The sequence below is a fragment of the Cyanistes caeruleus genome, chromosome 1 (assembly GCF_971803275.1).
Source record: "Cyanistes caeruleus chromosome 1, bCyaCae1.hap1.1, whole genome shotgun sequence".
Taxonomy (NCBI): domain Eukaryota; kingdom Metazoa; phylum Chordata; class Aves; order Passeriformes; family Paridae; genus Cyanistes; species Cyanistes caeruleus.
The window spans coordinates 2,402,718-2,429,332 of NC_141701.1; the positions used below are offsets into that span (position 1 = coordinate 2,402,718).

The window sequence follows — 26,615 nt, forward strand, 5'->3', positions numbered from 1 at the left end:
CAAGCCCCGCCCACCGCCGCGGCTGGACTGGGGTCCCCCCCCTCCCGGGTCCACATCTGGGTGGGCTCTGATCCCAGTCCGGACACATCTGGATGGTCCCAGCTAAAACAAGGGGCTCCTTCCCCACCCCGGTCACATCTGGACGACTCCCGATTCCAGCCAGGCCACTTTCCCAATTCCAGCCACATCTGGGCCTGTCCCCACTCCCTGGCTCACATCTGGTTGCTTGACCGTTCCCAGCCCGGCCACATCTGGATGACCCCACCTACCACCAGGAGCCCCCGTCCCCATCCCAGCCACATCTGGGCTACTCAACTTCTAACCAGGTGTACTTCTTCACGCCCCCGGCCACATCTGGGTGGTCCCTCTCTCATTCTGCCCCTCCCCAGGGCTCCCCCCCCTCCTCTCCTCAACATCTGGGCTGCTGTGCCCTTGCCCTCTTGTACCCATGGTAGCTGATCCTGTATAAACCATAGTTTAGTATGAAACATAATAAGAAATTAATGAAGAAATAAAATGAATTCCTCTTTTTTCCTTTTTGCAGGAAAATCCTGCCCCATATTCCCGCTCTGAACCTTTGTCACTAAGCACAAGAAGCACCCTGAGTCTTTATGTGGGCCACAATGAAATGAATGAGAGATAAATCCCATTCATACCAGTGGGACACAGGGAATTCCATGCAAATCCAGCTGTTTATTGGGTGGAAAACATTAGCCCAAGATACATTAAATGTTTTATATGGTGTGGAGTTATTTTATAACTGCATTTATTAAACCCGTTCCACCCTTTTCCAGTTATTTTTTTCTCATCTCAGGGCTTCAATGACTGTGTGATCACAGGGAAGGGCTTCTCTTCCTCCAGGATTTTCCAATCCAAAAGGAAAGGCTGTACTAGAAAAGTGGAATTACTGATTAATCTGGAATATTTCATGGATACATCCCCCAACAGCTTCTGCAGTGTCACCAAACCGTGCAGGGATCCCATTCCAGTCTGGTTTTCCCTAAGGATGAGCCAAACCCCCTTTGTGCTCCACTTTTCCCAAGCAGAGCTCCAGATGGAGCCATCCCATTCTAATTCCCCTTATGGCAAAGAGATGTGGATTTATCCCAGCTCTTTTTTTTTATTTAAAGACCTGGATTTATCCCAGGTTGTGCTTGCGTGGGATTGAGGAGCAAACTGGAGCTGCTCCAGGCTAGGACAGGTTTTTCCCAGCTCACATCCCTGCAAAACCCATCTTTTCCCATCATGGACATAGAGAACTTAGGAGAAACCTCCACCAAACTGAGTAAATCTTATTGAATTCAGGGAAAATGGGAGAAATCCAAATCCAAGCTGTCCTTGGAAGGATGCAGCCAAGAGCAAACAAGCCCCGGCTTGAAATTGTCCTTCCCTGCTCCCTTCCCCGGGGCTGGCTCCCATCCCTGGACAACCTCTACTCATCCAGCCAGAAAGGTGGCTTGGATGTGTTTTTCCCAGGATGGCGCAACAGGGATCAAAAAGGCTTTCCCAGATCCAGCCCTTCCTCCGGGGGTTTCCGCTCCCACCCCCGGCCGCCAGCCGGGCGGGACCTTCCCAGGGGAATGCGAGGCCCCGCTACTCATCCTGGCTGGGGATTCCTCATGGAGCAGTGCCCTTTATTCACCCAAATCCTTGAGTTTTCCTGGAATTACATGGTTTGGGTTGGAATGGGGTTGAAAGGTCATCCAGAACAGAGGGCAGGGAGACCTTCCACTAGAACAGGTTGATCCAAGGTCTTGGATGTTTCCAGGGATGGGGCAGCCACAGCTTCTCTGGGAATTCCATTCCAGCCCCTTACAGCCAAGAATTCCTTCCTAATATCCCATCTAATCTGCCCTATTCCGGTTTAAAGCTATTCCCCTTGTCCTGTCATTCCATTCCTTGTCCAGAGTCCCTCTCCAGCTCTCCTGGAGCCCCTTTAGGCACTGGAAGGGGCTCTGAGACCCCCCTGGATCCTTCTTTTCTCCGCTAAATTGGGGAAAGCTTTTTCCCATTATCCCTATTCCCCACTCCCTTCCCAAGTGTGCTGCTTACACCTGGTTTGGGATGGATGAGGACATCGGGAGGCTCAGCTGGGATGAGGTTCTTGATGACATCAGGGGCAGGTGGAAGCAATGGACTCATCCCATGAAAAGGGCTGGAAAGGAGTGGGATGGGTTTCAGTTTGAGGGTTATGGGCAGTAGGATCCTGTGGGATTTGGGCTTTGTGCCCAGATCCCTCCACATCCAACCATGGAGCTCTGATGGATGAGAGACAGCTGGGAAAAGATGGATTTGGGGATTAATTTAATGATGCAATTAAAGAGGAAACATCTCCTGCCAAGTAGGTTTTTCCAGATTATTTTTAAATCCCTATTTTTGGCCCCATTCTGTACTTGATTGGTCCAAAGTATTTCCCTGCTTCCCAGGTCTCCTTGCTGAGGAATTGCTGGTTGAAGGATATTCCCAAAATTCAGCTTTTGGGCTAAAGCTTCGTTTCCCAGGATGCATCCTGAGCTGGGAGCTTCCAATCAGGCTGAGGGGGACTTTAAAGGATTTTCCTGGGAGAGGGGGGATTTCCCTTAGGGAAGCAGCTGGGTGAGGAGTGAGGTCTTTTCTAGGCTGGCTGGGATTGGGAATGTTCTCCTGTACCAACTGAGCTTCATCCCAACTGCAAATGCTCTTGGCACAGCAAAGCCTGGTAAAATAGGGAGTTTTTCCAAGTGTTTTCTACTCCCAGGAAAGTTTTCAGGATGTTTCATATTGGTTTTTATTTACCTCCTTGAGGAAATCCCAGGGGTTTTTTTCCTCATTGTGGAGATTTTTCATGGATGTAGACCAGGAATATGACCTTTATTCCTTGCATCCTCTTGAGTTTCTAGGGAAAACAGGGATTTAGGAGAGTCTGGCTGTTCCATGAGGAGAGGGGAGAGGTAGCTCAATTTACCTTGCTTTTCTGCTGTGCTTAACTATTATTAATTGTCATGGTGGAAGCTCTCTGGTGAATTCCTGAACAGTTTTAGGGAATTACCTCTTTTTCCCTTTTATTTTTTTTTACTTTGCCCCCTCCAACAGAATTTCAGGGACTGAGCTAAAGGATTTTCCTTCTTTTTTTCAACATGGGTCCTCATCAAAGATGAGCTTGACTCTGTGGGCTCCAAACTTTGGGACTGAGCTGTTGGGGTTTCCTTGGAGAGCAGAACTGGGGTGGCACCAACCCTGTGCTGTTTCCATCTCATTCCAGTGACCGACCTTGGGTTCTGTGCCTCAGCACTCCCAGGAAATTGTGGATGACGGAGCTATGGGGGTGTCAAAAGACAATGGGGTGAAGAGAAGTAGCAGGTGGGTACTATGGAGCATGGCAGGGAATTCTGGGGGGCTCCAGCTTTGTTATCCCTTTGGTTTTCCTGGGAATTTCAGTGCTCAAGCAGAGAAATTCCTCCAGAATTCCTTTTGGGAAGCAATTTTTGGTGCTGCTGGATACAAGGATGAGGAAGTATGGCATCGTGCCATGGTTTATTGTCACCACTAAGGGGTTGGTTTCAGTGGGATCAATTCTTCCTTATCCCAGGAAGCGAAAGTATGAGTTGGAAAAGGGGCAGGACGAGCCAAAGGCACTCCTGGTGAAGAAGAAGAAGGAGCTGGAATGTAGAGTGAAGGTACCAGCCCTGCCTCTGTGCCTTGGGGTGACCCTTGTAATTATCCCAAAAATTCCGTGGGATTCAAACCCATGGTATGAACTTCCCTCTCCTTTATCCTGCTCTGTCCCGGTGCAAAGCCTTCCACGGTCAAAGGGAAGAAGAAGAAACCATCAAAAGTCACGGAAAAGCCACTGCAGGAGAACATCATCAGCAGGTCAATCCTTGGATTGGGATGGAGATGGGATCTGCAGGGCTGGGCTTTTCCATCTGGGTTGTCCCATGGGAATGCTCTGCTTCCCTTGTGTTGCTTTGGTTATCAAAAGGAATTTTTAATAGGGGAAAAATAAAGGATATGGAGTGATGGGAAAAGGGGAATCACCTTAAGCTGAAGGATGGAAGGTTTGGATATCGGGAAGGAATTCTTCCCTGGGAGGGTGGTGAGCCCCTGGCAGGGGCTTCCCAAAGAAGCTGTGGCTGCCCCTGGAAATGTGCAAGGCCAGGCTGGATGGAGTGTGGAATAACTTGGAATAGTGGAAGCTGTCCCTGCCCATGGAAGCAGCTTGGAAAAACATGGTTTTCCAACCCAAGCCATTTCATGACCCTAAAATATGTGTATCCCTTCTCTGTCCCCCTTCTGGCCACGAAGCTCCCTGAAGCAGGAGGCTGCAGATGGGAAATGCCTTGGCTCAAGCCTCTGGAATGGGATCCAAGCTGAGGAAGGAGCTGCATCCGGGTTGGTACGTGGTGGTCGCTCTGCTGAAGGACTGGGGAGCATTCCTGTGGTTTGTTCCCAAGGGAACTGGGAGGGTGCTGCCCTGTGGTCTGCTGCCAGCCCCTGGAAGGAGCTTTTGAGCATCTGGAATTAAATTAAGGAATGAATTTCCTGGTTTGGGGGTTAGATATGTCACATTTTGGTGCTGGCTCAAACTGGCACCAGTGGGGAGCACCAGGATATGGGTGACTCTCACTTCCTAAGCAGGGGGTTGGGAATTTGGGTATTCCTTCCTCAGGAATTTGGTTTTCACTGCTTTCCTTGTTCACGTCCCCCTGGAAGTGTACAAGGCCAGGTTGGATGGGGCTTGGAACAACCTGGGATTGTGGAAGGTGGGGGTGAAGTGAGCTAATCCTTAAGATCCTTTCCAACCCAAACCATTCCATGATCCTTGGCTGGTCCTGGAGAGCACAAATCCCAGCAAATTCCCACTATATTTTGCTTTTCCTGTGTTAATTTGTCCTCCTGGTGTGTAAATCCAGCAGAGATGCTTTTCCTTTTTCCCCTCTTTCCATCCCTCTCACAAACAGGATCCCAAGTGTCCCCAAACTTCCCTGGATGGATCAAATTCAAGGAGCAGCCTCGAAACCCCCCAAGGGTGTGGTCCTGGCATTCCCAGTATCACCATCAGGCATTTGCAGGCAGCAGGAATGACTTTGGAAGGTCATGGCTCTTCCTGAATTCCCCAACTTCACAATTTCAGGGTTTCTGAAGGATTGTGAATCCAAGAGCAGGCGTGTTCCCAGGGAATGAAAGTTTATGTGGACATAACCAACCTGTAATTAACTCAGAGTTTTATTTTCCCCTTAATGAGTTCACCCAGCAGCTTTCAGAAAAAAATCCCTGTGTGGTTTTGGCTTCCCTTGAAAGCCTTGGGAAGAGAAACTTGGGGAAGTCAGGATTTAGAGTGAGACTCTCCATGCTTGGCAAGCCCTGGATGAGGCTAGGATGAATTTTGGGATGCCTTGTGCGGTCAGGAGCAGGAGAAGATGGTTCCAGCTTGGAAAACAAGTGGAAAAACAGTGGAATGGGATTCCTGGTGGCCTCCAAGGGATGGAATTTGGAGCTCCATGTCCTCTCTGAGCTTGGTTTCTTTTAGGTTCCCATTTTCCCTATATTTTGAGGGATTTTTCTGCATTCTCTGGGATTTCTGGTGGCCTCCATAGGTCAGATTTTAGGGATCTCCTTGTATCTCCGCTGAGCTCATTTCCTTTTAGCTTGTATCCCCATTTTCCAAATATTTTGATTTTTTTTTTTTTCTTTCTCCAGGATTTTAAGTGGCCTCTAAGAGTCAGATTTTAAGGATCTGTTTGTTTCCCCTCCAAGCTCATTTTCTTTTAGTTCGTATCCCCATGATCCATATTTTTTTCTGCTTCCTTCTCATCCTTGTATTTCCCACCTTATGGCTTTGCTCCGCACCTCTCTTTCCCTCTTGCCATCTGCTGCAAGGGTGATTTCATCTTCCAAGCACCTGGAATTTGATCCATCTTTATTTTGGAGCCCTCCCATCCCGTCTGTTCCCTGAATTGCTCTCCCAGCAGCGCTTCCAATGAGCAGGTGGTTGAGGAAGGCTGGGAGTTTTCCTATATTTATCCATAGAATTCCTTTGTTGTGTTTGTGTTAGGAAATCAGGGATTTCCTAACCCCATAAAACTCCAAAACTTGGGAAAAACCTGGTGTTTTGGGTTCCTGGATTCCAGCCAAGGGGGCTGAGGGAGGGGGAAGGTGCTGCTTTGGGATACCTGTGCCAGGGAATTTTACCCAAATCCTTGATATTTTCCAGGAGGACACCAAAGCAAACCCCCCTCAAGGGCCACCAGTGGGGCTGGAAGACTCCTCCAGGTTAGTTGGGTCATTTATTGGACTATCTTCCAGGGAACTGGAATTTTGTCCTTTTTCTTCTCCCTTTGGAGCTGCACAATCCTGGTTTTTCCTGGGTTGTTGGTGCCTTCCCGGAGCAGCTCCTCCACATCCTGGTGTTCTCAATGACTTCAAAGCTTTCCAAAAAACATCCCAAGTAGAATTTCACGCTCCATCCTGGGATTTGAGGGTGGAAAGGGAAGTTCCAGCCCCATCCACCCTCCCCAGTCAGCAGGTTGTGATTGCTCAGGTGCACATTCCTACATAAATTTGGGAAAGTCCTGGTGGGAACAACCACCCTCCCAAATCCTGGGAAAAGGCTGTTATTTCCCTCTAGATCCTGGCCGTGATAGGAAGCAGAATTCCTAAAGCTGGTTAATCCTCTCTGCCTCTTAAAAATTCCCAGTGAGAGGCCTCTAATAAAACCTTTGGAAGGAAGGAGCTGATCCCAAAATTTTGCCTTCTGACTCATGGATCTGCTCCCTGCCAATGGGACTGGGGGGCTGAGCGTGTTTTGCAGGATGATTTTCGCTAAGGAATTTAATGAGGATTGAGTAACGTGTGTTCCGGTGTGGAAAAAGCATCTGGCTCCTGAGGTTTGTTTTTTTTTTTTTTTTGGGAACTTGTTTCCATCCCAACACAGCTCGAAGGCTTTCCTTGCTTTGATGTCCCACAGCCTGGTAATTAATTGTCTGCCTAGATGAATTTATAGAGAGGGGCCAAAATTCTCACTTCCTGTTGTAGAAATTTCGGCATATTTTGGCTAAAAGCAGGAATTCTCTATTTGGAAGTCCAGGAAGAATGATCATTATCCTGCTTGGGAGAAGGAAACTGGATTTTGAACTCTTTTTTTGTTTTTTGGGGAAGGATCAGGGCAGCTGGCTGTGCTTCCAAAGGGTTCCTGCTGGAGGAGCTGGGAAAAGCAGGGCATGGATCTGATCCATGGCTTCAGTTTAAAATCCTAGTTTCCTCTAGGACAGACCAGAGGATTTGGTTGGGAGGTGACAAAGATCCAGAAGGAAAAGCCCCAGGTTTCCCTGTGGGAAAGTGACACCATCACCTCAACATTAAACTCACGGAATTCTTAAGATCGGAAAAATATCCAATGTCACCTCTAAACCAGGCCCCAAAGCACCGCATCCACAGGTTTGTGGAACACTTCCTGGGATTCCTGGGCAGCTTCTTCCAGTGCTTGACCACCCTTTCCGTGGGGCCTTTTTTCCTCTTACCCCACTGAAATCCACCCTTTAGGCTCAGCCTAAGGAGACATAAGCTTGGTTTAGGCTGTGCTGCTCTTTCCTCATTCTTATTTTGCTTGACATTTCTGGAATATGAACAACTTGAAGACTCACATCTCCCTGCCTGGCTTGGAGAAGCCTCGGGGGAAATTATAGGGGCAGGCTGGTGCTTTATAATGGCTGAAAATCCCACAGAATTCCCAAAGATTCACCTGAGCTCTGTGCTGAGCAGGGGAACACTCCTGGATTCCTCACCCATATGGATGGTGGAGATCATGGATCTGGACATTCCTTGTCCTGTTGTATTAATGAGGTTCTTTCCCTCCCCATTCCCCATTGGAATCATCCCCACATTCCCAGGAGTTGTGTCCCATCTGCCTTGCTTTCCTGTGTGTCCATGACTGACCTGATCCCTTCCTTTGTGCTGTTGGTGCTGCCAAACCTTTTCTCCTGGGTTTCTCTGGGAATATTTCCTTAGGACCTCCCCTGTTTTGTGTGGAGACCTTGTGGTTCTGCTCCTTTGAGCTCTCTCATCCCATAAAATCCAGCTTGGATTCATTGGTTTCATTCCCTGCTGCCTCGGGGCGTCTCCATCTGCACTGCTGCCATGGTTGGAGGGAAATGAGGGAGCAAGTCCCTAATTTGGGATGGAAGAGGGGAATGCTGGTGGTGAGAACTGGCTGTGATGTCGTTGTAGATCCCAGGACGAATCCCAGAGAGCAGGACCTGCAGTAGGAGAGCAGCTCTTGGAGACCCAGAATGGAATCAGGGTAGGGAAACTGGGGGGAAATCCCAGACCTAATCCTGCATCTCCTCCTCCTTCACTTGGGATTTGGGGTAACCCCTGTCCTCTCCCAACATCTCTTCCCTTATTCCTGCTTTCCCACAGCTCCCAAGTGTTGCTGGTGGGGTTGCATCCCCCTCTGGAGATCCTTTGGAGAGGGATGTGGGGCTCACAGCTGTGAGGGAGACTGAGGAGAAGGAGCTGGATCCCCCTATCCCACAGCAGGAAGAGGATTCCCAAGCCCTGAAACAAAAAGGAGGGAAGAAACAGGAGGAAAACAAGCAGGAAAAAGGATTGAAGAGGAAAAGAGGGAAGAAGCAGGAGGAAAACAAGCAGGAAAAGGGATTGAAGAGGAAAATAGGGAAGAAAGAGGAAGAAAACAAGCAGGAAAAGGGATTGAAGAGGAAAATAGGGAAGAAAGAGGAAGAAAACAAGCAGGAAAAGGGATTGAAGAGGAAAAGAAGGAAGAAACAGGAGGAAAACAAGCAGGAAAAGGGATTGAAGAGGAAAACAGGGAAGAAACAGGAGGAAAACAAGCAGGAAAAGGGATTGAAGAGGAAAATAGGGAAGAAACAGGAGGAAAACAAGCAGGAAAAGGGATTGAAGAGGAAAATAGGGAAGAAACAGGAGGAAAACAAGCAGGAAAAGGGATTGAAGAGGAAAACAGGGAAGAAACAGGAGGAAAACAAGCAGGAAAAGGGATTGAAGAGGAAAACAGGGAAGAAACAGGAGGAAAACAAGCAGGAAAAGGGATTGAAGAGGAAAATAGGGAAGAAGCAGGAGGAAAACAAGCAGGAAAAGGGATTGAAGAGGAAAATAGGGAAGAAACAGGAGGAAAACAAGCAGGAAAAGGGATTGAAGAGGAAAAGAGGGAGGCAGGATAAATTTGAGGATTTGATGGATGGCATTGAGGGGGACGAGGGCAGGAATTGGGAAGGGGGACAGGGAAGAGCCAAAAGACAGAGATGCAGCAGCCAGGGATGTGATGATGGGGAAAAAAAGCAGGAGACAGGGAAAGCAAAGAAGCCCAGGAAAAGGAAAGTGAAGGGGATGGGAAAGAGGAAAATAAAGAAGGAACAACTGCTGGAAGAGGAGCAAAAGATGGAGAAAGATGAGGAGGGAGAGGAAGAAGTGGGAGGTGAAGAGGAGAGAAAGGTGGGAAAGGGAAGTGGAGATGGAAAAGGAATAAAGGAGGAAGAGGTGGATGGGAAAGGGGAGGAAGGATTGGGAGAAACTAGGAGCGCAGGGATGGGGCAGGAGGTGAAGGAGGAGGAGGATGAAGGGAAGGGAGATGTTCCAGGGAAAGAGAAAAAGAGGAAAAACAAGAAGAAAAAGCCAAAGGGGGAGACAAAAGAGACAAAGAGGGAAGAGGATAAAACCCCCGGGAAAACTGAGAAAGAGAAATCTAAGGAAGGAGAAGAAAAAAAAGAACAAAAGAACCTAAAAAAGACTAAAAAACAGAAAAAAGAAGAAAAAGAGGTGGAAAACAAATGGAAATGGTAAATTCCAGCATGTCTTTGGCAGGTCTAACCCTGGAACTGGGATTTTAATTATATTTTGTGGGGCAAAATGGTGAAAAATTCCTGCTTTTTGACTATTTTCCTGTATTTCCTTGAGCCTTGAACGTGGCACTCTTGGAAACGGGTGAGAGATAAGGGAAGGTCCTGAATGCACAGCAGGATTTGTATCATTATTATTTTTACATTTATTTCTAATATTTATTTCTTCTCCAATGATTTTCCTGGTGCCTGTCCTGGGAAAGGAGAAGCTCATAATTATTGGAAGAAAATAATAATAGTAATAATAATAACAATAATAATAATAATAATTCCAAGACAGCAGCACCTGCACCAGGGAGTTGTACAGGGGCTGAATTCCTTCCCCACTTCCTTCCCCAGCAGATCTGGGACGATCCAGGCAGGTATTTTATAGGAAAAGACGTGGAATAATGTGGCTGCTGGATTATTTTCTGGCAGTGCGATTTTAACCACTTGGTGTCACTCTCTCCCAGATGTCCCCAAGGTCCGGGACAGGGCGGGAGGATTTTTGGGATGCTTTTTGGGACCTTGTAGCAAACCCTGATCTGGGAGGAGCCATTATCCCAGACAGGGATTTCTATGGATACCTGAAGCTTTGAGGTGGCCCTTGAAGGATCCAGGGTGACGTGAAAAGTAGGATTTTCTATATTTTTTTCCCTAATCAATGCCATGTCTGGAATGGCTGGATCCCGGCACGGAGGAGAGGCTGGTACGTAGGAATTCTATTCCAAAAAACATCCACGGCTACATTTCCCATCAGGAAATTCCCGTGTGTCGCCGTCCTTGGCCTCTGGCTGGGTTCGGGGGGCTCTGGAAGGTGAGTGCGGGGGATCCTCTGCAGGGATTTGGGATGCCAGAATTTCGGGAAGAGAGACGATCACGAAATGATCCTGGCGCTGCCGTTCTCCGATGCTTTCAGCCCAAATTCCTGGACTTTGTAGGTTTTCCTCGACTGTTTAATTTCCTCTATTTTTATAGCAAAACGCACTTTTGGATTCCACGGATTTATTCCTCTCTGCTTCCCATGGGGAGGGAAAAAAAAAAATCAAATAACTTCCGGGGCACCGCTGAGCGAGAAACAGGAATTTTGCTTTCTCCGTATGGAATCTTGCTGTGTTTTCCCTGAAATCCATGGCTTTTCTTTTCTTTTATTTTTTTTTTTAATTTTTCCTGGAGATGCTGGGATTAAGGGGCCAGTGCCAGCCTGGCTGGTGCTGTCACCAGCGCTTTTCCCTCTGACCCTAACCTGTGGTTTTATCCCTCTTTTTAGAGTCCTGCTTTTCCGGTTGGATTTTTTGGACATTATTTTTTTAATTTTTAAATTTAATTCTATTGGAATTTTTATTGCTTTTTTTTGTTGTTGTTGTTTGGGTTTTTTTTGGTGGTTTTTTTTTTTTAAATCTTCACAATTAAAACTTGTAGTGGCTTTAAAATCCCATTTGCTCCGGCAGGGGGAAGACTCCTTAAGATCTTATTTGCATTAAAATCAAAGTTATAAATATTTATGAGGCCCAGGTTTCCCAGAGAAGCCCTGGCTGCCCCATCCCTGGGAATATTCCTTGGATTGGATGGGAGCAACCTGGATTAGTGGAAGGCATCCCTGCCCATGGAAAGAGGTTGGAAGGAGGTGGCTTTTAGGATCCCTTCACTCTCCCCCTGAGTTCTTCCATGTCACCACCCCTCGATTTCATGGATTCCATTCCAGTTTACCTTGCTTTAAAGAACAGGGAAACTGAGGCAGCAGCAGAAAAAACAGGATTTCACATGGATTTGGGGCCAGCTGTCACTGCACTGAGCATTTCCCCAGTGTGACCTTGGGGGGAGACGCCAGATTTGGGATATTCTTATGGATTCCTGTGTGTCTGTTCCAGGTGGGAAGAGGAGAAGAAGGAAGGTGGAGTCAAATGGATGCAGCTGGAGCACCGAGGGCCCTACTTTGTGCCCCTCTACGAGCCCCTGCCCGAGGATGTGCAGTTTTATTATGATGGTACGGTTCTGATGGGATCTGGGGCTTGGGCTGGCGCCCTCTCCTTAGGGAAGATGAATATCCCATTGGAAAAGCCATGGGATGAAGCTGGAGGATCTTACAGGTGGCTGGAATTACGGGGATTTGGGGGAGCTGATCCTAATGGCTGTTTTTTCTCACTAAGCTGAGTTTTGGGTTTGAGCTTTGTCAGCTCATGCATGTTTTCCCACAAGCTGGAAAAACGGGATTTTACTGATCCATGGCCTCAGTGACTGACACATCCAAGGATTTGGCAGGGTTGCTCCAAGATCCTGATGTCCCCAGGGTCACCTCACATCACCTTAGAGCAGCTCAGGGTGTCACTGGCAGGACAGATCCAATAGCCAAATTTTGCCTCCGTGTTTTCCTGCCATTCCCACTGGGTTTCCCGCCATTCCCTGCTCTCAGTTCATCCTTGAGCTCATTTCTGATGGATCAAAGGGAGGGGGGAAAGAAGGACATTGGGGGGTCAGCCAAGGGATGCTGGAGATGGAAAGAGATCACATTCCCTCGGTGTTCCTCAGTTCCCTGTGATTTTCCATAATTTTTTTTGTAGGAAAAAGGCCACTTTGGGACAAGGGGGTGCCTGGCAGCACTGGAGGGCACTGCTGGGACATCCATGGGGCTCTCAGGGATTTTGGCTCCATGAGGAGAAGCCTTGACAGACTTTAGACCTTCTCTGTGATCTTTGAGGTGTTGTGGATCTGGGCTGGTGACTTTGGGATCTTTGTTGACTTTTTCCCTGAAAAAATGTCACCGTTCTTGGATGGAAAAGAGTTTGGCAACAACCCCAAGCAGCAAAAGGGATGAGTTGGTATGTGGGGGTTGTCATGGGGCTGCTCCAAGGCTTCATTCCCTTCAGTCCAGAAATCCCAAAAACTGGTGGTTCAAGTAGGAATCAACCATTCCCTGGACATCTGCAGAGGACTTTTTCCTAAAAAATAAGTTATTTCCAAGTAATTCCTAGGATGAGTCAAGATATTCCTTGGTTTTGTTGTATTTCTCCAGCCAGAGCTCAGGAGGGGATGGTGGCTTTGCCTCCAAGAAGTGATCCAAGATCCTTAGAAAAATCTAAGCAATAATCCAAGATTCTGCCCAGAGAAGCTGTGGCTGCCCCACCCCTGGAAGTGTTCCAGGTTGGACAGGGCTTGGAGCAACCTGGGATAGTGGAAGGTGTCCCTGCCTCTCTTTTCCCAGGAAAACCCTTCAAGCTGAGCCTGGCCACGGAGGAAATTGCCACATTTTATGCCAAAATGTTGGATCATGAGTACACCACCAAGGAGGTCTTCCAGAACAACTTCTTCCATGACTGGAGGAAGGTACGTTCCCTGGGAGGGCTCCTTGATGTCCATCAAACCCATCAGCCCCAGGCTGTGGTGTGGGATGGAGGGAATGGGGGGATTTGTTCCTTATTTATAATTATGAGGCTCTAAATGCCGGTTTATTTCCTTGTTTTTTGTGGGTTTGGGCTGGGATTTGCTTTCTGCGCTCCCTCTGAGTTTGTGATGTGTACGGGTGGCGGATCTTGCAAACGGCTCCAAAACCAGTTTGGGACAACAAAGGAATGACCTCTGATCCCAGAACAACACAAAACTCTTTCTAGGGAATGTTTACACCTACCAAATACATTTGGTGCTGTCCCTGCAGTTGTGTTTGGGGATTTTTTTTCCCGTATTAGGTTCTTCCACCCCTGAACTGTCTTTTTTCAAAGAGCTGGAATTTGGGTCTCTATTCCCTTCTCCAAGGACAGGCACAAGCAGCAGCTCCATGTGGAATTAGTTTTGCCTCCTGGCTTTTCCCAGCTCCTCTCCTCTTTCCCAGGAAATGACCTCAGAGGAGCAAGAGATAATCAAGGACCTGGACAAATGTGACTTCAGGGAGATCCACAAATATTTTGTGGACAAAAATGAGGCCCGGAAGGCACTCCCCAAGGAGGAGAAGCAGGTGAGGAGCTGGTTCCTGTGACACGTTTTGGGTCCAGTTTTGGGTATTTTGGCTCTTCGTTGTTGTCTTTTCTGGTGTTGTGCCCTGAGCTTGGACTTCTTTAATCCAGCTTTGTCTCCATGGCCATTGCCCCCCTCTTCCTGAATTTTATCAGCAGATCCTGCACATTCCATGGCTTTGCAGGGTGCCAGTCATCCTTGGATCATGTTTTGGAGTCCTTCCCTGTCCAGAGGGTTGTGGACTTTGCCAAGGGAATGATGGCCCTTTAGACTTCTTGGCTGGAATGTTAAAGATCCTTTCCAGTCCAAACCATTCTGGGTTTTTTTTTGTGGTGTCCTGGTTTCAGAAGCTGAAGGAGGAGGCGGATAAGATCCAGGAGGAATATGGATACTGCATCATGGATGGGCACCGGGAGAAGATTGGCAACTTCAAAACGGAACCTCCAGGGCTCTTCCGTGGCCGTGGGGAGCACCCCAAAATGGGGATGCTGAAGAAGAGGATCATGCCTGAAGATGTCATCATCAACTGCAGCAGGTGGGCTGTCCTTGAAAGCGCTGAGCTCTTGGGGCTTCCTCTGCCCACAGTTGGGGTTTTTCCATCTTCTAAAATCCCTGTTTTCCATATCCTGAGAGTCTTTTTCCCTCTGAGTTCTGTGAGCAGGACTGGTCTTAAGCCACCCATTTGAAGACCTTGATTTAAAACATCCCACATCAGTCCAGCAAGTTTTCCTCCTGTTCCCAGCATCCAAGAGATAAATTCCTGATTGTGGGAAGGGTCTGGAGCACCAGGAGCAGCTGAGGGAGCTGGAGGGGCTCAGCCTGGAGAAAAGGAGGCTCGGAGTGGGGGACCTTCTACAATTCCTTGACAGGAGGGTGGAGCCACATAGGGCTTGGTCTCTTCTTCCAGGAAAAAAAAATTGTAGAAGAGGAAATGGCCTCAAGTTGTGCCAGAGGAGCTTTAGGTTGGATATTAGGGAAAAATTTTTCCACAGGAAGTATTGTCAAGCACTAGAAGAGGCTGCTCAGGGCAGTGGTGGAGTCACCAGCCTTGCAGGGATGTGAAAGCTGTGTTGATGTGGCACTTGGGGACATGGTTTGGTGCTCGTGGCAGTGCTGGTTCATGACTGGACTCGATCTTGGAGGACTTTTCCAACTTTAAAAATTCCATGTTGTGGAGTAATTCTAGGTGGATTCCACCTAGAATTTTCTCAATGTGTGAGATTGTGTGAAATGTGTGAAAACTCAAATTCTAGAGTTTTCTCAATGTGGTGACCTTCCTTGGCTCACTGAAAACTTTGTTCTTCATGGTCCAAGGGCTCTAATCCTGCTGTCTCCACAGGGATTCCAAGATTCCCGAGCCCCCGGAAGGTCACAGGTGGAAGGAGGTGCGCTTTGACAACACGGTCACCTGGCTGGCTTCATGGACAGAGAACATCCAGAACACCTTGAAGTACATCATGCTGAATCCCAGCTCCAAGCTGAAGGTTGGAATGGTGCCCTTGGTGAGGTGAAAAAAATCTGGGAAAGACAGGATGTGGAATAGCAACAATTTTATTTTTCTTTTTTCTGGCGTTTCTCTTAAGAGTGGATAAACAAAATGAAGGTGTGAGAGGGAATGGACAGATGATTGTGAGGCATCCAACTTATCCCAAGGAATGGGTTGCTCCTGGCAGAGTCATCCTGGGGCCACGTTGCTTGTGTGTGTCCAGGGAAGGCTGCTGAAAGCCAGTTGGGGGCTGAAAGGAGCCACAAGGGCTAAGAAGATCCACAGGGACCAGAGCTGGGTTAATTTATACCAGGAAGTGGAGGGTAGGAAGAGAAGGGATTGAACTCTGTGGGAAGAAAAAGGGGATTTGAGGCTATTTCCAAGGGCTCAAGGAAAGTGGGAATGCTGCCCAGGTGGACACAAGTGAGCAAGTGCTCTGTCAGTCTGCACTGGTGTTCAAGGAGCCACCTTTGGCCATGGTTTGACCATTTAGTCTTTTACCATGCTCTGGCTGGTGGAGAACACCTTGACTTGTCCGGGATCCAGATCCAACACGGCCAGCAGAGGGCACAGAAATCCTGGATGGGCTGTTTCTTTTCCAGTTTATTCCCTTCATGGATTTTCCCCAAGAAAACAATGGGGTTTGAGCAGGATTTAGATGCCGGAGGTGTTTCTAGAGCAGGATTTGACCAGAGCAGGTAGGGGTGGAATAAAGATGGGGCATGGAACAGGAAATATCCTGGTTTCCCATTCCAGGGGGAGAAGGACTGGCAGAAATACGAGGTGGCTCGGCGCCTGAAGGATGTTGTCCACACAATCCGGGCTCAGTACAGGAGAGACTGGAAATCCAAGGAGATAAAGAAGAGGCAAAGAGCAGTGGCCCTCTACTTCATTGATAAGGTATCCACAGCCTCACCCCAGTTCCCCATCCACGTGGAAGTTGGGAATTCACTTCCCTGATCCACCCCACTGTGCAGCTTCTGGCGTTTTCTGGTTCTGCCACCCAGGGTGGCTCCATATGCAGAATCTAGGGATGATTATGGAATCCTGGAATGGTTTGGTTGGATGGGACCTTCAAGATCATCTCATTCCAACCCTCTCCCATGGGCAGGGACACCTCCCACTTGACCGGGTGGCTCCAAGCCCTATCCAGCCTGGATTCAAATATTTCCAGAAGTGTGGAAGATGAAAATTGTCTCTAGTGAGGTGTCCCTGCCCACTGCAGGGGGTTGGAACCAAGTGATCTTGAAGGTCCCTTCCAAATCCTTCTATGAATCCATAGGTGGAGATGGTCCAATCTCCTCTAGTCCTGATCCACTTTAACAACCTGGAAAAGGGGGATTGAGGTGGACTGGCATGGGATAGATGACTCCTTATTTCCTTCCAGCTGGCCCTGCGAGCTGGGAACGAGAAGGAGGAAGGGGAGACGGCAGACACAGTTGGCTGCTGCTCCCTGCGTGTGGAGCACATCCAGCTGCACCCCCAGCTGGATGGGCAGGAGCATGTGGTGGAGTTCGACTTCCTTGGGAAAGACTCCATCCGTTACTACAACAAAGTGTCCGTGGAAAAGCAGGTGAGGGGGGCAGGAATAAAGGAAGTGCTTGGTTATCTGGATTCTCTTAATGTTTACCAGTCCCAAATTTCCATCCAAAACCTGCTACCAAGGTGTGCTTTAACCCTGGAGAACAGGAAAAATTTTGGGATAGAACTTCCAAGGTTGTTCTACCCTATGAACCACGAAGGAGAAGTCCCATCTCTTGCTGGAGCATCCTCAATTATCTCGTGAGCATCAGGACTTGAGATGTCTCCATTTATATTGAATGATTTTCCTTTGCCCTTGGGAAAGAAGATTTTAATGGTGTTTGTGGAGAAACTGGAATATTTGAGATGGGAAATGTGTGTGGGGGAAACACCCAGTGGCACCTTGAAATTGAGAAGGTTGGTGGGATGTGCCAACACAAGGGTGAATCAGAGTCCATCTGGAGGAGGAGAGAGAGATGAGGGAGATGTCTGGGAGCAATTCATTCCTTGGCCCTGACCAGGGCTGTCCTTTCCTCCTCTTCAGGTGTTCAAGAACCTGCAGCTGTTCATGAAGAACAAGGACCCCACCGAGGACCTCTTTGACCAGCTCTCTGTGAGTGGTCACCTTGAAGCTTTCCAAACAGTACTGGTGGCCCTGAAGCCAAACCATGACACCCTTGGCCACCTTTGGTCATCCCTTTGCCTTATTTGACCTCTTGGCTCTCCAGGGGGACACCATTGTCACTGTCTGAACACCCTGTAGGTTTTCCAGCCTCTTTCTGCACTCTGGAGTGTCTCTGCTTCCCTGTGTCCTTCCCCAATTCCCACACAGGGGAGCAGCTGGATTCCTGCTCCTCCCCTCCTCCAACTCACCCACTTGGGCTTTTTTTGAACCCTGGGAAGTTCTGCCCACATTTTGGGGAATTACTGGAGGTACCAGACCTCAACTTTTTGATGCTTATAGCCTCATTAGGGCTCTACAGAAGTGGGAGAGGCTGCTGGAGGGATGTGCTGCCTTCTTTCCTGGAAAAACTGCCTCCTTTGCCTTCCTTGGGATGGGATGTGGGTTTGATGAGCAGACCCACGTTCTCTGCAGGACAGGGATGTGATATTGGATGTGAGATCAAGAATGATTGTTTGGAAAAGACATCAAAGATCACCAAATCCAAGCATTAACCCAGCACTGCCAGGTCCACGACTAAACCATGTCACCAAGTGCCTATGTATGTCCTCTTGGACATGGATGGGCAGAAATTGTTGACTTCCAGAGAGGTTTTTTTTGGTGGATTTAGGTGGAATTTTAGGCGACTGTTGGGTAGATGATGACCTGACCCCACAAGTATCTCTACAAGCTGCAGGAGTTAATTTTTTGTTAATGCCTAATTTTGGTGGCTTAGGCAGAAAATTATCTAAAAAGAGATTTGTCCTGGTTTCTGCTTGTTCTCTTCCTTTGTGGAATCATAGAGTGGTTTGGGTAGGAAGGGACCCCAAAGACTGTCAAATTCTGAATCCTTGCCATGGGCAGGGACACCTTCCACTATCCCAGGTTGCTCCAAGCTCCACCCAACCTGACCTTGAGCTATTCCAGGGATGAGGCAGCCACAGCTTCTGTGGGAATTCCATTCCAGGGCCTCACCAGCCTCGCAGGGAAGAACTCCTTCCCAATATCTTATCAAACCCTTTGTCAGTTTGAAGCCATTGCTCCTTTTTCTGTCACTAGAGCTCCTGCTGTGAGTTCCCTCTCACTTTTCCCTCTTTTCCCTCCTCCAGACAAACTTCCTGAACAGACACCTTCAGCACCTCATGGATGGTTTGACGGCCAAAGTCTTCAGGACCTACAACGCTTCCATCACCCTGCAGGAGCAGCTCAAAGCCCTCACCAACCGTGAGTTCCAGTAGTTGTGGTGTTGGCAGAGCATGGTGGGGACCAAAGAGCATGGTGGGCTCAGGAATGTCCATCCTTGGGATCCCTAAAACTGCCCATGTCCCACCTGGGCAGGTGATGCTTCACACAGCGGGGCTGGAGTAACAAATGGGGGTGAAGCAGCAAGTCAGGGATGTTGGTAAGTGAGAAACGGTGAACTCAGGGATGCTCTGACTGATGGCCAGGATAGGAATATTTTCCCCTCTTTTCCTTGTAATGCTGGTTGGTTGAGCTATTTCTGCCTCCCTGGGTATGTGAGAGATGAGTCACAGCATCAGATTGTGATGCTCAGTTATCCTTCCCCAATTCCCACAGCCATTATTGCCCTCCCTGGAGAGAGAATGCGATGGCATTTTTTGCCTTTCCTTCTGCTGTATTCCCTGCTTTTCCCGACTCCTGGAATGGAGTCAGAGTGAAGTTTTCATTTCTTTCCAGCTGAAGACAACGTTGCAGGAAAACTCCTGTCCTACAACCGGGCCAACCGAGCCGTGGCCATCCTGTGCAACCATCAGAGGTCCATACCAAAGACCTTTGCCAGGTCCATGCAAGTCCTCCAGGAAAAGGTGAGACAGACCCAGTTGAGAGATCCCAGACCTAATCTGGCCTCTGAGTTTTATTTTTGGGCTGGGGTGATGTCTGAAGGAATCACCTTGATCAAGAACATCAGGGAATGTCCTGGGAATAGTGGATTGGAACCCAGGGGTGGGGAGGGATGTGGTGACCTCAAATGCTGGAGGAAGTGGCTTGGCACGGAATTTGGGTGAATTTTTATGAATTTGGAGCATTTTTCATCGCTCTCTGTTGTCAAACCAAGCTGGGGGCCTTTTGTGATGGCATCTCTGTCCCAGCTGGATCAAGATCAGGGAAATCGGTTTTCCTGTCTTTCTTGTAGGAGGAGCAGGGTGAAAATATCATAAATTACCACTTTTAATTGTCCTCAGGATTTGCTCACACCCTATTGAGGGACTGGGGCTTTTCTGAGGGCTCTGGTGCTGTCACAAGTCCCTCAGTCTCAGGCAGGTGCAGAAGATGAACAGATTTAGGAGCTCCAAGCATTTGTGGCACCTGGGCTGGGATGATATTTTAGAAGATGCAAAAAAAAACGTTTGAGCCCATAAAATTCTGCAGGGGAAAATGGGGAAGTAGGGTTCCTCAAGAAATTGAGGAATGGTGTGTGAAGGAAGAGAGGGAGGAAACTGAATCTTTCAGGGAGGTTGGGAGTGCTGTCTGACTTTTTCACCTTCATAGATCGACGCCAAGAAGAAACAAGTGGAGGAAGCCCAGGAAGAACTGAAAAAAGCTGAAGAGGAGTTTAAAGACAAAAGCGATGCCAAAGCAGAAGAGTGAGTGGCTTTTCCTTGGAATCCTCTCTTGAAGAAGGATCCAGAGGACTCATGGATCCTGTCAGAACAGAAATGCCCATGTTTGGGATTGGGTCCTTCTTGTCCCATGAAAGTCTGGAAGATGATCAAGATCTTGTGGATGGTTCCCTTCAGGGACACCTCCTACTCTCCCAGGTTGCTCCAAACTCTGTCCAGCCTGGCCTTGGACACTTCCAGGGATCCAGGGGCAGCCACAGCTTCTCTGGGCAACCCATTCCAGGGTGCTGGATTTTGTTTGCCCACCTCTGGTGGTGGAAATTCCATTTCTTAGTGTTAATTTTTAATATTAAAAAAGCACCTCACCAGATCCAAGCCCTTGAGAAATGGGTTAGTGCTGAAAGGCCCCTTGGACTCTGCAGTTCCAGGGAATTTCTGGGCTTTGGGACATTGTGTTGTTCCTTCTCTGCCCTCAGCAATGTGGAGAAGAAGAAGAAGCTGTTGAAGAGGCTGGAGGAGCAATTGGCCAAGCTGAACATCCAGGCCACGGACAAGGAGGAGAACAAGCAAATAGCTCTGGGCACGTCCAAGCTGAATTACCTGGATCCCAGGATTAGCGTGGCTTGGTAAATCGTGGGTGTGAAATCATGGGATGGGGCTGGAAAGGACCTTAAAATCTGTGGTGTGCAATGGGCAGGGACACCTCCCACTGTTCCAGGTTGCTCCAAGCCTCATCCAACCTGGCCTTGGACACTTCCAGGGGTGCAGTAGGAAGGAGGCTGTGGGATAACTGGTCCCCACTGGTGTCTTGTGGTTTGCGCAGGTGCAAGAAATTTGGGATTCCTATCGAGAGGATCTACAACAAGACCCAGAGGGAGAAGTTTGCCTGGGCCATCGACATGGCTGGCGAGGACTTTGAATTCTGAGCTGGTGCCTTCCACATTAAATCCCAAATCCTGCTCATTTGGTGCTGCTGGGAAGCTTTTTTTTTTTTTTAATTTGCTGCTGCTGGGGGCTGAGGGTTGTCTGAATGTGGTGCCTTTTGTATTTTGTATGGAAAACCAAACACCTGGATTTGCAGTTGAAACAGGTATTTCTGATTGGGATTTTGGACTTTGGGAGCTCTTAATTCATCTACAGAGCTGCCAAGTACTTGGGATTTTTTTCTTTCTTCCTCTGGAGTCTTGGAAGGAGATTAAATAAGAGCCTTAATTGTGCTGATCAACAAGTCAGCAGGAAAACGGGGAACTGCAATATAAAACCCAGGACTGGGTTAGGAATACACTGGGGGGAAAGTCAAAAATCTCAGGGTTTGACATTTTGGGGGACTTTGTGCCCTTTCACCTCCAGGAGAGGAGAAAGTTGTGCAATTGCAGGGATATTAAATGGAAAAAACGTGTGAGGGAATTTGTGTCATTTCAGGAGAAGGCAGAAGAGAAGATGTTGGATTTAAAAGCAGTTTCATGTTGCAGGGGGTTAAAATTCACCTGAATTTTGGTCATGAGCAAAGTGTATTTTAAGCCCCATGTGGTTTAAATTTTTGTCTGGGAGAGGACATCTCGCTTGAGGCCATGTGTATTTCCTTATTTTCTTCACTTGGCTCTGGCTCAGCTCCTGTATCCAGAGCAGGAACTGAACTGTCCAGACAGAGGTTTAGGAACTGGGGAATCTCCTAGGAAATGGGATAATGCTGGGCCAGGCTCCGTGGGGTGTGTGATCAGTATTCCTGGAGTTGCTCCTGTGTTGGGATGGCACCTTTGGCATCATCCTTCCCACTCTGGGAATGGAGCAGGCAGGGATTAACAGCATAAACTGGTTGTGTTTGCTGCTGAACTGGCTGCTTTCCACATCCCAAAAAAGGCAGTTATCAGCACATTCCTGGCAGAATTCCCACATCCCAGAGAATCCCAGGTGTGAGCAAACTGTTGCATTGGCAGGAAAACCCTCTGGCACCTCAGGGCTGCTGTCCAGGGCTCTGTATTCCAAAGCTCCTGGTGCTTCCCATGTATTTATTTCCACTCATTCTCATGTTGAAATTGTTGCTGTTTTGGTTGGAAATGGAGGTCTTGGAATGCATTTCATTAAAACTGGGAGTGGTTTATTTTTTCTGAGTATCCATGACTGGAGGCTTTTTGAAACTCATTCCGTGTGTGGTTCTGGGTGTTGCATCCCTGGAAGTGTCCAAGGCCAGGTTGGGTGGGACGCTTGGAGCAACCTGGGATAGCGGGACATGTCCCTGCACATGGATGAGCTTTAAGGTTCCTTTCAATCCAAACCACTCTGGGATCCTCTAAAATAAAGGAGTAATTCCAGAAAGGCTGGGTTGTTGCTGTCCCAGATGGTCATGTCCATCCTCACCCTGTTTTTCCTGCAGGACTCCAAGTGTTTCTGGTAATATTCCACAGACATTTCCCATGGCCCAATGTCCAGGAGCTTTTCCTACTGCTCAGAACCCCGTGGAGCAGGATCATACTCCTGTCCCAGAGAGGAGCATCCCTCTCCCACCCCAATAATTTGGGGCTATTTGGTGGCTCCAAGCAATGCTGATGTTCTCGGATGACCCCTCCTCACTTTGGCCCTTTCCAGGCATGGGTTCAGCTCCATTTTTCCAATGTTTTTTCTGAAATCTTTATCCCTGGAAGTGTTTAAAGAAACTTCTGGAAATGGCATTTGAAGATATGGTTTAGTGATGAACGTGGTGGTTGGACTTGATGATCCTAAAGGTCTTTTCCAGCTTTCTATTATGATGCAGGCAGAGCAAAACCTGTGTTTGATGCCTTTGGTAACCCAAGATCATGACAGCATTTGGTGAAATTCAAAGTCAAAAGTTTAGCTTTTTTTCCATTGTGATGACTTCCCCTTTTTATTTAAAAAGGGGAACTTGTGGTTTGTGACAAAACCAGAAATGACACCTTCCCCTGTGACTTCTTGGTTGCCTAAATTGCTTTTCATAAATGCCTTTTTTTTTATCGCTGTGGGTGGGAGGAGATCTCCCCAAACATCTACTAGGGACAAAGATGACTGTTCAGGCTGGTACTGGATCAGTTTAGGGGTGTTCTAGGTACACAATAATCTTTAATAAACAAAAAAACTCCCAAACAAATGGAAAAATCAAAAAAAACCCATGTGAGGGCTGGGAATTTTGTTCCCACTCTGCAGCCTGGGGATGTCCTACACTGATGGCCCTGGGCAGTGTTGATGGAGGAGCTGTTGGAGAAGATAAATTTAGGGGTGGGAGAAAGGGGTGAGAAGTTCCTCTTGTCTTGCTTTGGTATCTGCTGCTCTTTCCCAGACTCTTCCCAGAAATGCAGGGTTGGGAGGGGTCTCTGGAAGGCTGGAGTTCAACCCTCTCAAAAGAGACTCGGCTCTGGCTGGGTCATTCAGGGTTTTAATTTCAATGTTTCTGTGGAGGGAGATTCCTCTGCCGTCTCTCAGGGTCATTGTTTTGGAAGTGAATCACTGCCCTGGCAAAGCTTTTCCTTCCCTATGTCTGGTTGGAGTTTTTGGAGTTTCCCTTGGTGTGTCTTGGAAGTGGCTGCTTGTCCTTTGTGCAGAGCCCCATTATCCTTGGACACAGCTCTGTAATTGTCCCAGTTAAAGGCAGCAACTCTCTCCTCAGCCTGTCCTGTTCCATGGGTTCGTTTAGCCCCAAGTTCTGGGACTTGGAACTTAAAATCAAGGAACCATGGAATGGTTTGAGTTGGAAAAATCTTAGAAATCATGGAGTTCAATTCCCTGCCATGGGCAGGGACACATTCCACTGTCCCAGGTTGTTCCAACCTGGCCTTGGACGATTCCAGGGATCCAGGGGCAGCCACAGCTCTTCTGGGTAACCTCTGCCAGGGCTTCACCACCCTCACAGGGAAGAATTCCTTCCTCATGTCCCATCTATCCCTGCCCTCTGGCAGTGGGAAACCATTCCCTGTGTCCTGTCACTCCATCCCTTCTCCCAAGTCCCTCTTCAGCTCTCCTGGAGCCCCTTCACGTGCTGGAAGGAGCCCTGAGGTGTCCCTGAAGCCTTTTCTTCTCCAGGTTGGACATTCCCAGCTCTCCCATCCTGGCCCTACAGCAGAGCCTTTGGATCATCTCTGTGGCCTCCTCCAGCAGCTCCAGATCCTTGTGCTGATGATCCCAGAGCTAGATTCAGTGCCTCTGGTGCCTCTGTCTGAGGATGGCTGGGGGCTCTACAAGCTATTCCTCTTCCTCCTGGAGCTGTTTGAGCAGCTGGAAGCTCCAGTGGGATCCATCTTTGCTTTGGTATCAGCATCCTGGAAATCTGGGAACATAAAATCCATTGGCCAGAGCTGTGCACGTCATGAGCCTTCCCACGTCTCTCTCAGTGTCCAACAGATTCTTGGTCCTCATGGATGAAAAAAAACCTCATCAGCCTCCTGTTTTCCAGAGCCACATTCTGTAGTTTCAGGTTGGCAGGGCTCCTCCCCTCCTGGCCTACCAGATGATCTAAATCATGGAATCCTTTATGTTGGAAAAGCCCTTTAAGTTCATCAAGTGCAACTGTTAATTGCTGCATTCACCACAAGACAATGTCCCCAAGTGCCACATTTCCATGTCTTTTACATCCCTCCAGGAATGGTGACTCAGCCACTCTGGGGAAGGGAACTCATCAGCTCTGCTTGGCTGCTCTCTCATCTGCTTCAAACTCAAATCAGCCAAAATTCCATCTCTCCTTATCTTAATTGGTGCTGAGAGGGAAGGGGAGGTGATGGAGCATTTGCTGCTGCTTCTCCCTTGCATCCAGTCCCTGGAGTGATGGGATGAAGGGAAAACCACCCACCTGTGGCCTGGCAGCGGTGGAAAACCCCTGTGGAGTTTTGAGGAAGAAAAAGGTGAAGGATTTCTAGAGGGATTTTCCTCCCTGCCCTTCTCCTTGTGAGGTCTGATGTTGCAAAAATGAGGAGAAAAAAAAAGGGAAATACAGAACAGAAACTTTCAAGGGAATGTTTTGTTAGCTTGAGAGGAAAGGGGAAGGATATTTGAGGCTGTGGCTGCTGTCTCTGAACTCCATGAATGGAGGTGTTTCCTCTTCCAACCTTTTTTAGTGGGAGACAAGAGCGTGGCTGTGGTTTGGCATAAATAAAACATGTGCTAGAAGAGCTCCCTGGATTTCTGTCCCTTCACACTCAGCCAGGCTCAGATGGATGGAAAATCAGCCTGAACTCCAGAGCCACGTGGTTGGAAGTGTTGATGCTAAGGAAAGCAACCTGGGAGAAATTGGATCCTTGGGATAAAACTGAAGAACTGGTTAATAAGGGGCAGTGGAAAGGATTCCAAGGAAGGATAAAACTCCAGGATCTCAGGTTTGTACCCGTTGAAGGAGAGCTGATGCTGGCTCTGGGGTGAGGATGGCTGCAAATCCTGGATCTCCCACAAGGAATGAGTGGGTAACATCCAGCCTGACTCGTCCTATCCCTATTTTTTGCCAGTGGACACCTCTGTTACTCAGAACAAAATAAAGAATCAGGAAAAGCTCAGCTGAGTTGTCCCAAGCTCTGAGATTGGCTTCTCCAGACTTTTTTTTCCTGAGCCATTGCAGGCTGGGGTAGGAGAAATCCCAATAAATTATTTCATTAATGTTCTTAATCCAAGTTGGGATTAAGTTGTAATTATGATTTGATTGGCTTGGCTCAGGAATAAAGCCTTGGGATAAAGGCTCTCCCAGCTGCAGGGAGGCTCCTAAATTCCTTCTGCTGCTGTGAGCCTGGAAGGAAGAGGGATCATGGAATCCTGGATTGGTTTGTGTTGGAAAGGACCTTCAAGATCATGGAATTCCATCCCCCTGCTGTGGAGGGGCTTGTTCCAAGCCCCATCCAACCTGGCCTTGGACACTTCCAGGGATGTGGCAGCCACAGCTTCTCTGGGAATTCCATTCCAGGGCCTCACCACCTTCACGGGGAAGAATTCTTTTCCAATATCCTATCCACCCCTGCCCTTTGGGAGTGGGAAGCCATTCCCCACTGTCGTTGCAAAACAAAATACCTCTTCCAAGTGATGTGCCATCTCTCCAGACTGTAGGAACTTCCAGAGGTTCCTTGGGATTGCCCTGTGTTGCAGGAGGCAGACAGCTGATTCCTTCCCAAAAAATGCCACGTTTCCAGGTGAGTGGGTGGCGTTCAGGCTGCCCCTCCTCTTGGAAACAGGGCAGACAATTTTCCTGGCAGGATGGGACAACAAGGAAGTCTCCAATCCCCCTCCCCGGGTCACTTCGAGTTCAATGAGCTCATTCTGTGGAATCTCTTCCATCTCTTTCTCCAGGTTCTTTGGGATTTTCTGCTCCTGAAGGCTGGATTTCCCAAAGTGGAGGAGAATGGGGTGGCAATTAACTCAACAGCTTTAACTGGGGCTCCAGTTCCACTCTGGGCTGTCCCCCAGGCAGAAACAGATTCTGACTTTCCCAGAGCTCATTCCTGGTGCAGGAAGCAGCACTGCAATTGGAGGGAACACCTGGAGGGCTTAAATCTCCACCTCTGCCCCTCTCCTGTGCATCCCTGGATCCAACACTGGATTTCTGACAGAAACAGGCATAGAATGAACTCAAATGTCCTCAAACCCAAATTCTGCTGGGGCTG

General features: G+C 48.3%; 1 protein-coding gene across 8 annotated transcripts; it reads left to right on the forward strand.

The window, feature by feature from the left end:
• The first annotated feature begins 544 nt into the window (after nt 1-544).
• TOP1MT (DNA topoisomerase I mitochondrial) lies at nt 545-22,142 on the forward strand. 8 transcript variants are annotated; one of them, XM_086876743.1, is made up of 21 exons: nt 545-2,341; nt 3,242-3,339; nt 3,569-3,656; nt 3,776-3,852; nt 4,285-4,375; nt 6,194-6,252; nt 8,206-8,278; nt 8,398-9,791; nt 11,702-11,817; nt 13,033-13,154; nt 13,657-13,779; nt 14,126-14,313; nt 15,118-15,262; nt 16,021-16,164; nt 16,652-16,837; nt 17,330-17,398; nt 18,556-18,670; nt 19,145-19,272; nt 19,958-20,052; nt 20,505-20,654; nt 20,852-22,142. In XM_086876743.1, the coding sequence occupies exons 2-21, from the start codon at nt 3,299-3,301 to the stop codon at nt 20,952-20,954; spliced, it is 3,507 nt and encodes a 1,168-aa protein (XP_086732869.1). In that variant the 5' UTR covers nt 545-2,341; nt 3,242-3,298; the 3' UTR covers nt 20,955-22,142. The 8 variants fall into 8 exon arrangements, with proteins under 8 accessions (XP_086732869.1, XP_086732900.1, XP_086732879.1 ...); XM_086876753.1 differs by lacking the exon at nt 545-2,341 and adding an exon at nt 2,390-2,698; XM_086876764.1 differs by lacking the exon at nt 545-2,341 and adding an exon at nt 2,872-2,930.
• Nucleotides 22,143-26,615: the final 4,473 nt, after the last annotated feature.